The sequence below is a fragment of the Scardinius erythrophthalmus genome, assembly GCF_964197995.2.
Source record: "Scardinius erythrophthalmus genome assembly, chromosome: 1".
NCBI classification, from domain to species: domain Eukaryota; kingdom Metazoa; phylum Chordata; class Actinopteri; order Cypriniformes; family Leuciscidae; genus Scardinius; species Scardinius erythrophthalmus.
In genome coordinates, this window is record NC_138221.1 from 35561861 (window position 1) to 35579542 (window position 17682).

Consider the following 17682-nt stretch of genomic DNA (forward strand, 5'->3'; position numbering starts at 1 on the left):
CCCCTATTCTGACAACCCCTGATCCATCACGTCAGTTCGTGGTGGAGGTCGATGCGTCAGAGGTGGGGGTAGGAGCAGTGTTATCCCAGCGCTCTCTTTCAGACGACAAGATGCATCCTTGCGCGTTTTTGTCTCATCGTCTATCTCCTGCCGAACGCAATTATGACATTGGGAACAGAGAGTTGTTGGCAGTCAAGTTAGCATTGGAAGAGTGGCGGCACTGGTTAGAAGGGTCAGGGGTACCTTTTATCGTTTGGACTGATCACAAGAACTTAGAATACATTCGGACGGCTAAAAGATTGAACTCCAGGCAGGCTCGGTGGGCACTTTTTTCGGTCGTTTTGATTTTACTCTCTCGTACCGCCCGGGTTCTAAAAACATCAAACCCGATTCTTTATCGCGCATTTTTGATCGTTCCGAACGCCCGTCTACTCCCGAGTGCATTTTACCGGAGACTCTATTCATCTCCACACTCGTATGGGAGGTCGAATCGAAGGTCAAGAAGGCCTTAGAAGGGGTAACGCCCCCGGTCGGTTGCCCACCGGGTCGTTTATTTGTGCCTGAGGGTCTGAGGTCCAGCGTCATTCAGTGGGGGCATTCTTCCAATGTGGCTTGTCATCCAGGAGTCAGTCGCACTAGATTTTTAGTCAAGCAACGATTCTGGTGGCCTCTCATGGCTCGTGACATTCACAATTTTGTTTTGGCTTGCTCAGTTTGTGCCACTGGTAAGACTTCCAATCGACCCCCAGATGGGTTACTCCAACCGCTGCCGGTCCCTTCGAGACCCTGGTCCCATATCGCTCTAGATTTTGTTACCGCCCTCCCACCCTCTCAGGGTCACACGGTAGTTTTGACCGTGGTGGACCGGTTCTCGAAGGCGGCCCATTTCATTCCCTTGCCCAAATTACCCTCAGCCAAGGAGACAGCGGTGATTGTCGTTGACCACGTCTTTCGGTTACATGGCCTCCCGATAGACGTGGAGTCTGACAGGGGACCCCAGTTTGTGTCCAAATTTTGGCGAGAATTTTGTAAGCTTCTGGGGGCGACTGTCAGTTTGTCCTCAGGGTTCCACCCCCAGAGCAATGGTCAATCTGAGAGAGCCAACCAAGATTTGGAAAGAACGTTACGATGTTTAGTTTCCAAGAATCCTTCCTCGTGGAGTCAACAACTTTCTATGGTGGAGTACGCCCACAACACGTTGCCAGTGTCATCTACGGGCCTATCTCCGTTTGAGTGTAGCGTAGGGTACCAGCCACCAATTTTTCCTAGTCTGGAATCCGAAGTCGCAGTCCCCTCCGCCCCTTGCGCACCAAGGCCAAAGCCGATCGCCACCGGTCTAGGCCTCCCGTATACGTCGCTGGTCAAAAAGTGTGGCTTTCTACCAAGAACATTCCTCTCCGTTCTGTGTCTGATAAACTTGCTCCCAAATTCATTGGCCCGTTTACTGTCACCAAGATCATTAGTCCGGTGGCAGTCCGCCTCAACCTACCTCCAGCGTACAGGAGGATTCACCCCGTCTTTCATGTATCCAAAATTAAACCCGTATTTCATTCTCGTATTAATTCGCCAATCCCGGTTCCTCCCCCGCCGCGACTCGTAGATGGGGAACCCACTTATTCGGTCAATCGTGTGCTGGACTCTAGGCGGAGGGGACGTGGATTTCAGTACTTGGTGGACTGGGAAGGTTACGGTCCAGAGGAGAGAAGTTGGGTACCTGCCAGAGACATTCTGGATCACTCCCTTATCGATGATTACAATCGGCAGGTAAGGGGACCTGGGAACGCCAGGAGGCGTTCCTAGGGGGAGGGGTACTGTCACGGTTCATAGATCCAATGTGTCTCTCTAGTCTCGTGCCTTGTTGTTTACATGTGTGTGAGTGTGTGAGTGGGTGTGTCCGGATCGTTACTGTTGATCAGTAGCCAGCTGCAATCACTCATCATCACCAGCTGCCACTCATCTCATCTCCTATATATGCTCACCGCTTTCTCATCTCCTTTGTCAGATCGTTGCATGAAGTCTCTGTGTTGTCTGATCCTGTTCCTGTGCCTCGTGTCCCGTCTGGAGTTCCTGTGTTCCTGTTTCACGTCTTGTTGGATTACGTTTCATGTCTGGATCACGTCTTCACTCATCAGAGCACGCTGCACTTCATTCATCACTCCGTGTCTGACCATCAAAGTCCCTGCGCCACAGCCTGTATCACCCGGATTTCATCATCATCATCATCATCATCATCATCATCTTTGACTATCAATAAAGAGTTTTTGCACTTGCAAATTGTATCCTCGTTTCTGACGTAACAAACAGCACCATAGATTAAAAAGCTCCACAGTCCACACACACACAAATATAACGTTAGGCTACAGCAACGTTAAGGCCTGTTCACACCGGGACGAATTTCACGCGCGATATTTGCCGACGTTTAACGCCTCGTAACTAAACAAAGGGCGCCAATGTGAGTGTGCACACCGACGCGAAAAACGCCACGCGTAAAAGCGTCATTTTTAAAAAACGCAAAGAACTAGATTTACCGCATCACGGTACAAAATATGACCGCCGCTCAGGCCTGCACTGGCTTTCCACAAAAATAAATGACGTGGAGTAATTTGGCTGTATTGCGTGTTTATGTATATACCTAAAAAAAGTAATAGTATGTGCATGTCTGTCTGTGTGTGTGTGTCTGTGTGTGTGTGTGTGTGTGTGTGTGCATGTGGATTTGTATGTGTGTGTATGGGTGTGTGTCTGAGCGTGTGGATGTCAGTGTGTGTGCATGCTTGCGTTTGTTTGTATTCCTGCATGTGTGTGTGTGACAGTATCATCCTAAACCAGCAACCCTTCGCTCAACAGCACCATCTACAGGCCGATGAGTGTACAGTCACTAAAAGTGCACATAAATGAATTTATTGTATACCCCCCCATGGATGAAATTCTACAAAACTTAGCAGAGGATACCCCCAGAGGATGTCAAGTTAATCATACACATGAAATATGGTGCAGTTCTGAACATCTCCACTGAAGATAGGGGCGATTAAAGCAGAATAATATTGCATTTTCATTTTTTATGGGAGGGGCGCAAATCACAAATGAGTAATTATGGGCTAGGTTGATGTGGGCCCTTAAGAGCAACATACCATAAACATTTCTTCATCCTCGGTGCCACGGTTCAGGTAGTTATTTAGGAAAAACTGCATTTTTTGGGGTTTGGGGGGCCCCAGCGCGGGGGGGGAGTGGCCCCCGGGGACCAAACAAAATTTTTCCTTAGAAGTCTAGTGGGGCTACATGCCCACCAAATTTCATGTTCCCCGGTGCTTCTGTGTCCCTGGTATCGTTGACGAAAAATTTACGGGGGCCCCAGCGCGGTGGGGGGAAGTGGCCCCCGGGGACCAAACGAAATTTTTCCGTAAAAGTCTAGTAGACCAACATACCATAAAAATTTCTTCATCCTCGGTACCACGGTTCAGGTAGTTATTTAGGAAAAACTGCATTTTTTTGGGTTTGGGGGGGCCCAGCGCGGGGGGGGGGGGGTGGCCCCCGGGGACCAAACGAAATTTTTCCGTAGAAGTCTAGTGTGGCTACATGCCCACCAAATTTCATGTTCCCCGGTGCTTCGGTGTCCCTGGTCTCGTTGACGAAAAATTTACGGGGGCCCCAGCGCGGGGTGGGGAAGTGGCCCCCGGGGACCAAACGAAATTTTTCCGTAAAAGTCTAGTAGACCAACATACTATAAAAATGTCTTCATCCTCGGTGCCACGGTTCAGGTAGTTATTTAGGAAAAACTGCATTTTTTGGGGTTGGGGGGGGCCCAGCGCGGGGGGGGAGTGGCCCCAGCGCGGGGGGGGAGTGGCCCCAGCGCGGGGGGGGAGTGGCCCCCGGGGACCAAACGAAATTTTTCTTTAGAAGTCTAGTGTGGCTACATGCCCACCAAATTTCATGTTCCCCGGTGCTTCGGTGTCCCTGGAATCGTTGACGAAAAATTCAGTAAGGTGACGAAAAAAAAAAAACTTTGACAATCCCTATATGACCGCTTTCGCTAGCTACGCTAGCGGCGGTCATAATAATTTCTTAAATTACAGAACCATAATAAAAAATATGGCTTTGACCGACCTGAACGACATGGGAATTTTGGAGAATGCAAATAATATATCGCTTCTCTCTTTGGTCCGTGGGCAGTTGTTGGCATTGAGGAAATTATCGCCCCCTGCTGGTATTCACCCTTCATTCATGCGTGTCATTTTCACACCTTGAGGAGGCAAAGCGTGACATTGACACGCATCCGCTAGTGGACCAGCGTGTGTATTACACGCTTTAGCGTGATACTGGGTTGGTCTGTGTGTGTTTTTGTTTCCTCCGAGGGGGCAAGGGAGGCAACTGCCTCCTAAAGAATATTGAATGAGAAAATAATCCACAGCGCTGCCGTAATTATATTGTATAATTTACTTTTAAATTATTATTAATTTCTTTGCTTAGCTCAGAGGAGAGTGGTACATGGTACTGAAGTGTCCATTGTAGCGCCTAGTTACAGATAGCGGTTAATAAGGCTACAGCAACATTAGTTAATTGTTTTTGCATCGCGACAAAATTGCTTCCTGAGCTTCAGATACAGACAATAAATGACAAGTTCAAGTCATGTCAGGAACATCATATTGCCATTGAACGCACATGAATGCCACAACAAAGTGTAAATATGAGTGCATGGGAAGCTCAGGATTTTTTTTAAACCCTTATTTTATGAGTTGGGGGCAAATCAGTGAGAAACGTGTCAGAATACCATAGGTTTAGCTGTGACATTGTCAGACTTTTTTGCAGACTATAATAGCATTGTAATATAACAATATAATAGTATATAGGCCTAATGAAAAAGTTGACAGTGGCTTCATAAATTAATTATAAACATAAAAAAGCACAACACACCCTTAAAGCACATTCTTTATTCCTCATTTTCTGGAAGTAGAGTATAAAAACCTTGATGTATTTTAACAACATCTTGCTCTGACGAAAGTGACTTGAACGCACCTTACTTCTAGTGGACCATCAGTAATGGCTAAGAGGCTTTATTTTTATATGAGTCTTTAAAAAGACTCTTTTTTTCTGCATAGTGCACCTTTAAACTGAGTCACTCACTTACAATGGAAAATGTTACAAAAATGCACAGTCACCTTGTTGGGACACTTTTACATATCTGATGGTGCTGCCAACTGAGTTGCTCGCAATGCAGAGCAGATCCTTAAAGTGATACAAACCGTCTTACCGACGACAGAATACGATATTTTAGTGGTGAGCATTCACTGTTTGGTTGGCACATCACAACGTTATTTGGCCGTAATAAAACATCTCAATGTTGGAACAGTTGATTATCGACGCGTCTGGTCGAATAATTTTTACTCTACGCTGAAATATTAATAAAGTAGCCTACGTTGGTCATATATACATTTTGTCAATGTTTGAGGTAAAAAAATAACAACAACATTCTAATCAAATAAGAATGCATCTGCAAACACTGCATAGATGCACTTGTAGCCTATTTTACTGTTACAATTATATATTGTTTATAGTTTTAATGTATTTGATATAATTTATATATTGTTATAACTTATAACAGCAGAAACAAAGTATAGTGATTGGTTTGTTTTGTTTTCTTCATCTTACACATTTCTCATGTCTCATTAAATGTCATAGTTGTGCACAAAGAAATAATTCTGTAAATAACAAGAAGCAAATAATCAGAAAAGGCCAAATAGACAGACTGAGGTAAAATACTTTTGTTTAGTTGATAAAAAACATAGTTGTTCAATACACAATAAGATGTTCAATTATTTTGCATGATGAGTAAAAAGCACAAATATTTTTTTATTTTAGGTTTTTATAAACAAATTATGTTTTCTTAAAATGTTCTCAGAAAATGCACGTACAAATTCAAATCACATGTCATGTGTTTTAAAGGACAGTGTAAATTCCATTAATATCATTTAAACCCCACAAGAAAACGAGATTACAGTCTACATGAATTCTGTCATCATTTACTCCGCCCTCATGTTTTGTGGAACACAAAGGGTAAAACGTCGAAAAATCTTTGCAAAAATAACATTTTCAGATTGCTACATTGCTAAATGATCTAAAAAGTTTATTTCGTGAATCGTGATGCAATCAGCAGTTGATGAAAACTGGATCTAAGAGAGAAGTGAATGCACTAATGCTCTATAAAATAAATATAATGAAGCCATGAAGAGACTATCCCCAGAACAGAGGCCTAGAGACTTCCAGTGTAAAAAATAAAACCTTGCCCAATGTGGACAGTGGGGCTCGGGGCAGATGCAACAAACCCAGGGATTCATAACCTAAGCAAGGATATTGGACTGAGAGAGTTTCTTCATATGTATAGAGTTGTCTTTGCCATTCTGTGCTATGTCTCCATTTTGTGGACTAAGCTTGGCATCCTTCAGGTTATAACGGCCCATCTTGGCTGTTTTGTAGTAGATAGAGTAGATGAAGATGAAGATGACAGAGATGAACGCCACTGTGATGGCAACAAGTCCTGCTATTAAGGGCAGGTAATCCTCTGTGTCAAGAGAAATAAAGCACATCAAAAAAAATCAGTCACAATCCAAGCAAACGAACAACACAGTTAAGAAGTGCTAAATAGGGACCTGAAGAAAACAATATTTGCCATATAAGAATCAAACAAGCAAAATGAAAAGGCTGATCATAAGTGAAGTACCAGATATAACCCCTAAGCACACAAAATTATGTATAACATTTAAACCATGTGTGTTTATCACCCTAAAACTACAAGTGAAGCTGTATGAAGGATCTAAACTGAGTTTTTCAAAGCAGCCTATGAGTCTGTGTGGCTTAAAAAACTGTAAACACACACCTGTGCTGTACTTCATTTATATTGTAGGCCTATCTTGATCTCTGTATTTTTACCAATTTCCTAATATATTCATTTTATATCAGTATTCATCTACTTTTTCGTAACTTTTCATTGTATATTACTGTTTAATCGTATGTTGTCTTCGTGAGTTAGAGATGAGGGAAATACATCACATGTCGATGTTGTAAACCGTACATTTCCATTGCCTTTGCTTTGGTAAATAACATTGAATCACTTAAATCCATTCTGATTCACATTATTTAATTTTTTTTTTTTTTTATCATGATTTGCTACTATCATTGCATATTTGAACTAGTGTGAGGTGAACATCATAAACATTATTTTTAAAAAGTGTTTGGCCTGATCAAAATTCTACAGTTCCCAACATTCCCATATTTTGATAGGGCAAGAAAGCAGAAGCAGCTGTTGGAAATGTACACTAAAAAATACGCAAACATGCATAGTTACCTTTTAATACCACCTTTACATGTCTGGTGGTGATGCCAACATAATTACTTGCAATGCAGTGCAGATCTTTAGGTGTTGATTCTGTAATATTAAGAGTTTCACCATAAACTATTTCAGTTGTGCTGAGACTCCAGCTGATATTTGGTTTTGGGTTTCCCTCGGCTTCACAAACTATCACCACTGGATATCCTCGAAACACAGGCACTTTGGAGGGCAGTTTGGTCTCATTGATGATCGGTTTAACTGCAGGAAGGAGCAAAAAACAGGTTTCACATGTTAAAGGTCCCGTTTTTCCTGTGTTTTTGAAGCTTTGCTTGTCTTTACAGTGTGCAATATAACATGTGTTCATGTTTCGTGTGTAAAAAAAAAACACAGTATTTTTCACACAATTTACTTATCTGTATACCGCTGTTTTCACTGTCCTAAAAACGGGCTGATGACTTCCTTGTTCAATGAAGTCCCATCTTCAGAAATACCTAACGAGTTCTGTTTGTGCCAGCGGTTCCTGTGTTGTGATTCGACAGCAGCTTTAGCGCACGTTCTCGGAAAGGTCACGCCTCTTACCATAACGTGGAGATGCATGCGCTCAGTGTTATCGTAAACATGTCTTTAATATTACCTTATCAATGTGAGCCGGAATCAAACCCGGAGAACACACTGTAGATGAAGAGGATCGATCAGAACCTGTTCAAGCACGACTTTAGCATGATGTTTCACATAAGCTGTTTATTTAATAGTTATAATACTTCTACGTTTGGCTGTTATCTTGAATTGGTTAAATTGTAATGTTAAATGTTACAAACTGTTTCAAAAGCTTATGGTTATATGGTTTTGTCCGTCTGTCGAATTAACGATGGTGTTGTTTAATTTTTAAAATAAGTGTACTGTTTATTCCTACCTTAGTTACACGTGAGCACAGTTTTGATTAGTAATATGTTTTATAGGTGTACATGTGGTAACTGTGACAAAATGCCAACGGAGGTTGAAAACATCTGCTGCAAAGAAACACAAAAAGTACTGTAACACCTTCTAATTAAATAATTTTTTGTTGTGTATAGTTCTTTTGAATTTTTTTAAATTTTATATTACACTTTATTTTCACCATGAATATAGCCTTAAAAGCTGCCATGTTGTGTAAAAGAAATCGTTGCCATGCATTACAATAATTTATTTATTAAAAGTTGAATGTTACATGACTGCACATTAAATTATTACTGCCTCACATCAATGTATGAAACGTAACTCTTCCTCTTCTCCGTGGGAGCGCAACAAGACCACGGCCCTTTTTTGTGTATTCCTGTGGGCGGAGGTTAGTCAAAATACTGTTCTAGTGACGTTATAAAAAGAAGGAAGTAGAGGGATGTAGTCCAAACCGGCCGTTCACTGTAGGCTTTGAAAGGGGACTTCTGTTAAATAAAATATCTCGCTTGGCATTGAACTTTGAGCTTTACAATTTTACAGGTATTATTTATCCTCTAACAGCAACATTACAAGATTGAAAAATGGGATCACGAAAAACAGGACCTTTAATAATTAAGACCAATATAATACCTGCTAAATAAACTTTAATGTCTGAAAACATGAGAAGTGGACAAATTATTATACTTACAATGTACAGCAATGCTCAGAGATTCTGATGTGACTTTAGGAGGAGGTTGAGGTCCTTCTCCCAGTTCCAGCTCTGCTTCACACCAGTACAGAGCTCCATCATCCGTTTTTTTTTGATGGATCTGGAATTTATATGTTTTTCTGTCTGAACTATTGGAGGAGTCAGTGATGATGGTTTCATTCACTAGATGCTGTCTTCTGTACAATCTCACGACAACGCTCTCAGCCACAGTGTGAACGTCACACTGGAGTTCATACTCCTTGCCCACTATCATTGGTCCGGTGTGATTCCCAGTGCTGATAGAAACATCTGGAAGATACATTAAGCAATAATAATAGAGTAACTAAAATGCATCACAAAATTGCATCCCACATACTTAAAAAGAAAAGTGCAAAAAATTGATTTTTTTCATTTATTGGAAAAAAAAAACATTAGAAATGTTTTTAAAAACGTGTCCCTGCTTTAGCTGAGTGCGGTTTAGACACAAGGCTACTTTGTATGTAGTTTGTATGTTGCAACTATTGCTCTTTGACCATCAATGATCATTAGCCCTGCTTCAAAGCACAGTCACCATCTTAAGATGTAGGCTATTTTCCAACACACTGGCCTTTGCTTCCATTCTGTGAAATGGTTAACTTCTTTTTTTGTATTGTGAGCAGTGTAGTATTTCCAGTGTGATGTTCTGGACTTCATGGAGACGTTTTCAATATATCCCTGCGAAAAAATACTTAAAGCATTTACAGGTCTCGGTTTACTCTGGGTAGCCTGGCTAAGCTAGTGTTTAGGTGTACAGACCCAAACCCTTTTAAACTAGCCAGACATAGGAAACCACCTAAGAACAGTAAACCAGCTTAGGTTTAAGATTTTTTTTTTTTTTTTTGCAGGAATCCAAACTCCATGTATGCAAGTAGTTGTTGCTGAAGCAAGACTATCATCATCAGTTGGGTGATACTTTTGCAAGTCAAAACTAACATGGGAAATGAAATTAACATTTGAAAGTATAGGCTAAAGAAAGCACCCTAAAACAAAAACTGTGATGTTTCCCGGTGAATAGATTCAGGAGCCCTTTTCTACCTTACTGAAAGACTAACTTAACTTTGCTAACGGACAACCATTATGGCTGGCTGTGGTTACTTCCAGTGATAACAAAAACACTGTATTTATCTTGTTTGACAATGTTCTGTCGCTATTTAAACAGTGCTACACAAAAGTCTTTTCAGAAGCGACTATTTAATCACCCTTAACGTATTTAAGACAGCTTTATCAAGTTTAACACGGATATATATACACATATATATACATATATATATATATATATATGTATATATATATATATATATATATATATATATATATATATATATATATATATATATATATATATATATATATTTATACTACAGGGCTGTTGAATGCTTGAATCTGATTGGTTGAAGAACGTTCTAAGGTGTGCATTATTTTCAGGGAAACGCACAGCTAAAGTAGTTCCAGGCAGGTCTTGACCGCATTACAGTTCCATATCACTTCGCGTAGTCAACTGTAATAACGGAAAATAGGATACAATTCATAACAAGAAAAAACATGCAGCCCCATGCGCTTGATCTGCAATTTTCAATGTCTAGCTTCACAATCAATGGAAACATGCAGTTTAATTTTAATAAATAAAGTATATAGGCCTAGGCTATCTATAATCAGTAGAAAATTAAACTGAATATAGGCTAAATAAATGGATAGTCCTGCAGCACGGATTTTTATTGCAGATAATATATAACAAATAAATAATTATTGATAGGCCTACTTGTTAAAATGGCTTTGTGTTTCATTTATTTGGCTAGTCTGTCATCTGTCAATAATATAAAAAAGAATGAACAAATTAATTATAACGAATTGAATTAATAAATAAATAATAATATTGACGCACATGCTTTTCTGTCTCATTATTGCAACATCTCTCTCTAATAACTGCATTAATAACTGCATAAAGCCGGGGACACACTTTAAGGCCGGTTATGAATGTAATTTGATACTTATGACTGATCATGACCAAACGCGTGTTCAGCGCGTTCAGTCTGTGTTCAGAGTCGGTGTTTAAAATCTGCTGCGGTCGATGAAAACAGTCAGAGAATGTGTCAGCTAGTCGTGTGTCCCCAGCATTAGTCTGCTATCAGCGGCTCAAACCTCCGTTACTAACTCTAAAATGACGTTTTGGAATTAGCAACGGAGGCATTTGATTAGATGCGTAAGAAATTAGTCCTACATACAAGAGCGTTTTAATGACAACAACTTTACAAACGTCTCGAAATACATAATCTGAACAATGTTTCGAGGTGTGGTAACTGTAGTATAAGCGGAATAATTGACTTCAGGCCGTTGAATTATTAGAAAAATAATGCACACCGAGGTGTAACGGCCACTCCGCTTCGCGTCGTGACCGCATTACCACCTCGGGTGTGCATTATTTTTCTAATAATTCAACGGCCTGTCGTCAATTATTCCTTACATATATATATATATATATATATATATATATATATATATATATATATATATATATATATATATATATATATATATATATTTTTTTTTTATTTTTTTTATAGGCCTACCACCGCGACAGCAGATCCAAAATTAGACACGTGAAGAGTATCTGATCGCTCCGCGTCGTCATTTTAGCAGTGTTTGCGCTGTATCGACACTGTTTCTAACCAGCTAACAGTGTTTAATTGTTCAGGCGATAACACAACACACGGACTCGGACCTCTCATTTATCGCAGGAAACCACTGCCCAGTCTGCCCTCGCATAGCTGCCTGCTTTAGTTAATGTTAACCCCCCCCCCCCCATCTCTATTCCAACTTTATTAATTTGCGATCGTCACTTCAAATAGGGTTTTTTGAAAAAAGAGAGCGCATTCATCAATTAGAAAAGGCAATGTTATGTTTTGAACATTAAAGACCAGTTGAAAAGCCACAACTTTCACCCCATTTCCCTCGACTGTCAACATATCCTCGAGCTCAGACGAGGCTGGGTCTGTATAAAAACACCGTTTTGTATGCTGTTTGATATCTCTTATGTTATGTGTCACAGTCTGAGTCACCCTAAGTGGGATCAGCCCTATGTTCCCACAGCCCTATGTTCCCACGGCCCTATGTTCCCACATTTCTAAGAATTTTTTTTTTTTTACGATTTGTCTAAACCCCAGTTATGGGTAGGTTTAGGGGTGGGATCAGGGGTAGGCCATTTGTGGGAACATAGGGCTGTGGGAACATAGACATGCTCCCTAATAAGTGATGATGGACCTCCTCGGGCATTGGTCATGATTCATGAGTGATCCACAGCATGATGGACATTCGCTGTCTGAATAAGCATGCAGAAAGTATGCAGAAAGGAGAAGCATCTCTGAATACTCAATACTACTCTCATGACATGGTGGGTGAGATAGATTCATACATGTGATGCTGAGAGTAACCAGTGCATCACAAGATTGTCTCTTGAAAGATCGAGTGACCCCATCAAACAAAAAAATATGTTCTAAGAGCATTTAGCTAATGTTTACAAAAACGTTATTTCTGAATGTTCTGGGACAATTTAGAATGTTGATTGAACATTCTGAAAAAACTAGAATGTTTCAGTAGAAACCATGAACGATGTATGATGTTTATGTGCTAACGTTTCGAGAACATTATTGAGGACCAGATAACTTTGAACGAACATTCTTTCACTGTTACTGTAAGAATGTTTGTTCAAAACTTTGAGAGAACCTTGCCAGAATGTTCTGAGAACGTTCGCTGTTATCTGGTGCAGTGGTCACAAGCGCTGCATCTTTGTGACTGAAGTGTGGCAGTTAAGAGAAGATCTGTCGCACCAGCAGACAACACTCCACGGGTCGAGCTGAATAGGGTAATCAGCTGTGTTCTTGACACACATTGAAGAAAAGTGTGTGGTTTACAAATAATGAAGCTATAGAATCAAACAAGTGCACAGGACACTTGCAGCTGTAAAGAGGGCATTTCTATGACAATGTCAACTAAAAACACGCATTTGCATTTGAACAGATGTCAATACAAAGTCCAAGACCACTGCTTTATCAGCCAGCAAAACATAAGTCAAAAATTTGTGTACTCTGTCTTGAGGCTTACAAACTGACAGCCAGTTTTGTGCTTTGACTAATGCCACACACACACACACACACACACACACACACACACACACACACACACACACACACACACACACACACACACACACACACACACACACACACACACACATACACTCCTGAAAAATGATTCTGGCTTGATTCCGATTACATCAGCCTGTTTAGAGGCTCATCTATATTTATCACCTTGGCAAGAAATAGAAATGCTTCACTGGTACAGTACTAGTAAGTTAATAGCAAACCGACAAGTCACTTATTCCCCTGCGTTTCTCAATAGAAATGACTATGGCCATTTTTGCTAAGATAGGCTAATAAGCTAATGTAGAGCTACTGCGGTGACAGGATTTTTACACTTAGCATGGTTTTCAAATAAAAAAATAGTGAAAACAGAAAGTTTTATTTTTAAACTTCTCTTTAAAAAGGTTTTCTAAAAAAAAATGTTATTTACATGATGTCATGTGTAAGTTGTGTTTAATAGGACTGATGATGTGAATTCCATAGAAGAAAATTATATTCCACACAAAGAAATGAGATTCTATTTTCAGGGAGGTCTGAGATCATTTACATCAATTGGTCACAAAGAAACAGGTTAGGCATCAGTCATTTGGCAGACGCTTTTATCCAAAGCGACTTCCATTGCATTTCAAGGTACACATTTACGTTCTTATCAGTTCTTGCTTTCCCTGGGAATCGAACCCATGACCTTAGTGTTGCAAGCACCAACGCTCTACTGTTTAAATATGCCATGACTTTACAACATCTAGACTACAGTGACAACTTCAGTGTCTTATATAATAATGTAATAAATATTATAATGTTCAATGTGGCTGAAACATACAGTGTAAGCATAGTTCCTTTATAAAGCAAACAAGAATCCAATAAAAATCTAACCAGGATTCTCCTCAAATGTTTTATTTGATCAACATCATTGGACAACAGTGTGAGGATGTGATTGGCAGTTCGATCTAAGGGTGAAGTGAGCAGAACACCGACAGCAGATTGAGTTCCTTCATAGGGACTGTGCTAAGAGTCCATTATGTGCTCTGGGCTTCCTCAAATTATAATTGCCCGTCCTGTTTTATTTGTAGTTGGTGTAGTAGATGTAGATGAAGATCATTGCGATGAACAGCACTACAGCAGCAATAATGCATACTATTATGGGCACGTAATTCTCTGTGTCAAAAGAAACAAATATATGAGTAAATCAGCAATGTAGGGAATTATATCCAAGTAAGCAAAACTGTGGATAGATATCAAGCCTGCATAATGCCTCCAACATATCGAAAGTCAGCAGCTAATCTAAATAAAAATCCATGCAGATCAACTATGGTGACACGATCCACAAGCCATTTCGCTTGAATAGTGTTCCTATAACACATCCTCTGACATTCTGACTGCAAGCAGAGCGTTACAAGAACAACAAACCAAACAGCTTCTTACAAAAGTGCGGATACTTTGTGAAAGGCCAAAACATTAACCACAAAAGAAGCCATGCTAAAATCTGAAAGCTGTGCCGAAATTGTTTTAAGAAGGATGAATGAAATTTGCATTAATCAAAGGCAAAAGACTAAAAGAGGAACTTCAAATGACTTTGCATAAAATCTATCCTGACAACATCATTTAGACTACTAAATTGTGTTTTTTCTCAATAATTTGCATATTTAATACAACTAAAATAAATATTATGTTTAATATCAGACAAACAAATACAAAAAAAAAAAATTTAAAAAACAACCACAGTTCCTTTCTGTAGTGTATTACTAAAACTGAAATTGCCAATTAAACTAAGAAAATTATACAAAAATACACAGTTACCTTGTATGGACACTTTTACACGTCTGGTGGTGCTGCCAACAGAACTGTTTGCAATGCAGAGCAGATCCTCAGGTGTTGAATCTGTTATAGTAAGAGTTTCACTATAAACTATATCAGTTGTGCTGAGACTCCAGCTGATTGTTGGTTTTGGGTTTCCCTCGGCTTCACAAACTATTACCACTGGATATCCTCGAAACACAGACACTATGGAGGGCAGTTTGGTCTCATTGATGATCGGTTTAACTGCAGGAAGGAGTGAAAGAAAAACAGTTTAAGAGGTTTTGCATTGCATATGTGGCATCATAAATTTCTTATGTTAATCTACATTAATTTTAATTTAGTAGTTTTCAGCTAAATTGATCAAATTTAGAAAATTGATAAGAAAAAGTTAAATGTTGCATCTGATCCCTATCACCACATAACTTGACACTGTGTCACATGGTAAGTGCTAAAATCTGCTTGATTTGGTCAATAGATGTTCTTAAAAGATTAATAATAGAAACTGACGGATCTTACTTACAATATACAGTAATGCTGAGAGGATCTGATGTGTTTGTTAGAGGAGGTCGAGGTCCTTCTTCTCCCAGTTCCAGCTTTGCTTCACACCAGTACTGAGCTCCATCATCAGCTCTGTCTGGACGGATTAGGAGTTTAGATGTTTTACTGACTGGAGTCTTGATGGTGTCAGTGAAGATGGTTTGATCCACCAGAGTCTGTCCTTTGTACCAGTTGACAGTGAGATTCTGAACAGGAGCCACAATGAGAACGTCACACTGGAGCTCATACTGGTTTCCCTCCATCATTGGTCCGGTGTGATTCACAGTGCTGATGGACACACTGTCTGGAGTCTCTGTGCAGGAAGATTTACACACTGAGATCTGCAGTCATCAATGTACGGTAGATATTTCTGAGAAAGAAAAGATAAAAATATCAATAGCAGAGAAACTCACTGTAAATAGTCACTGGGAGAGTCACCGTACACTGTGTCTTATTATTATAGTTCATGAAGCACTTTGGCTCTATGCCCCATTCTCTCAGTTCTGGCAATCTCCATGTGGTCAGACTGTCTCTGGTCATGGGCACTGCTCCCTCACTGGCTTCCCATCCCAACCCTCTATGCGGGACAGAAGTGCTGCAGTCGACTGAGACAGAACCGCCGTACTTCACAACAACTCTCTGTGGGTTGATCTGAACTGGACATTCATCATCAGCATGTGAACCTGTTAAACACATTGAGAAGGATGTGATTTAATACTGGTGAAGATTCAGCACAGAATAGCATCACTAAAGTATTGGATAACAAGCAGACACAGAAATAACTTTCTAAGAGTCATTAAGACCTGCAAACTGAACACTGGCCCACGATAGGCCTCTAGAGTTTTGTATTTTATAGACATGGGACCAAAGCCCATCTATTGTCATATGCAACAAAAAAGCTTTACTAATACAGTAGAAAGACAACTTTTGGCAGGACTAGCACAAACTCAAACATGTCAACTGAACATAAATTAATTTAACACTCCCTATTCTGGTCTTAAGACCGAGACAAAGTCACGATCATTTACAACATATTTAATCTCATTCCAGACGCATCGGAAGAATAAAAGGCAGAATTAAGTCAACATACAAACCTGTGAAACTCAAAAGCTGTGAAACTGCCAAGAGATAAACAAGTCCAAAGAAATGTTGAAGCATATTGAAAAACAATTAATCAGTAAATATTGTAAATAAGATGCAACTTTATCACTGTAACTCAGAGCGTAAGCCTGTGACTGAAGACCTCAAGCATGGCAATACTGATCATTTTAAAAAACCCCACCCAAAAAATATTTTGAGTACAAGTTAATGGATGACTGCAAGACAGAAGCAGAAATGAAACTAAATGAACTTGAATACTTGAAAATAACTTGAATAACGAGGTTTCCCCTAACCAGAAAACCAGAACATCTGTAGATGAGATGATGTTGTTTGGCACATGAATTCCTTCTTTGGTTCATAATTTGCTTTCAAAGATAAAAAAAATATATTTAAAGTTTCTCTGAAAACATTTTCCAAGGGGTCCTTGGCCTAAGAAAAGACAGCAATCTCAGACAGCAAATGCAATGAGTTTGCTTCATTCTTCTCTGAGAAAATCAATAATATCAGAAAGGCGATCAGCATATCCTCATGTGGCACTGAGGTCAGACAGATCAGACCTCATCCTCAGAATGTTACCATGTCTGATTTAGAAGAAATTAATGGTAAAATTATGGGAAAACAGTACAGCACCTTAAAACATCAACCTGCGCCCTTGACACACTCCCCACCTCCTTTTTCAAAAGTGTGTTAAACTGTTTAGAAGCAGATCTCCTAGAAGTGGTAATATCCTCACTTCTCTCTGGGACTTTTCCAAATTCCCTGAAAACTGCAGTTGTCAAGCCCCTCATGAAAAAGAGCAATCTGGATAAGACCATATTAAGCAACTATAGACCAATCTCAAATCTTTCTTTCATAGGCAAGATCATTAATCAGCAGAATCAGAAAATACTGTAAATAAGACCCAACTTTATCACTGTAACTCAGAGTGCAAGTCTGTGACTGAAGCTGTAGCTCGAACAACACAACAGTGAAACAACAACAAAAAAAAATAACTAACCCCACCCATAAACTATTTTGAGAGGAAATTTCACTGGGTTGACCTCAGGAACATTAAGTTTTAATGGATGACTGCAAAACATACTCAGAAACAAAATGAAATGTAGAAATAACCTGAATCCTTGCAATGA

General features: G+C 39.8%; 1 protein-coding gene across 1 annotated transcript in view; it reads right to left on the reverse strand.

Annotated features, from left to right (window-relative positions):
- The window catches only part of LOC308681715 (vascular cell adhesion protein 1-like), a 59027-nt gene extending 42336 nt beyond the window's left edge, over positions 1 to 16691 (reverse strand). Inside the window, exons 1-6 of the mRNA XM_081350810.1 lie at positions 16549 to 16691; positions 15868 to 16137; positions 15438 to 15767; positions 14918 to 15160; positions 8946 to 9254; positions 7337 to 7579 (exon numbers count right to left, since the gene is read on the reverse strand). Of these exons, the coding sequence (XP_081206936.1) occupies positions 7337 to 7579; positions 8946 to 9254; positions 14918 to 15160; positions 15438 to 15767; positions 15868 to 16137; positions 16549 to 16612 (1459 nt within the window). The 5' untranslated portion in view covers positions 16613 to 16691. The remainder of the gene's footprint in view (positions 1 to 7336; positions 7580 to 8945; positions 9255 to 14917; positions 15161 to 15437; positions 15768 to 15867; positions 16138 to 16548) is intronic.
- Between the last annotated feature and the right edge of the window lie 991 nt (positions 16692 to 17682).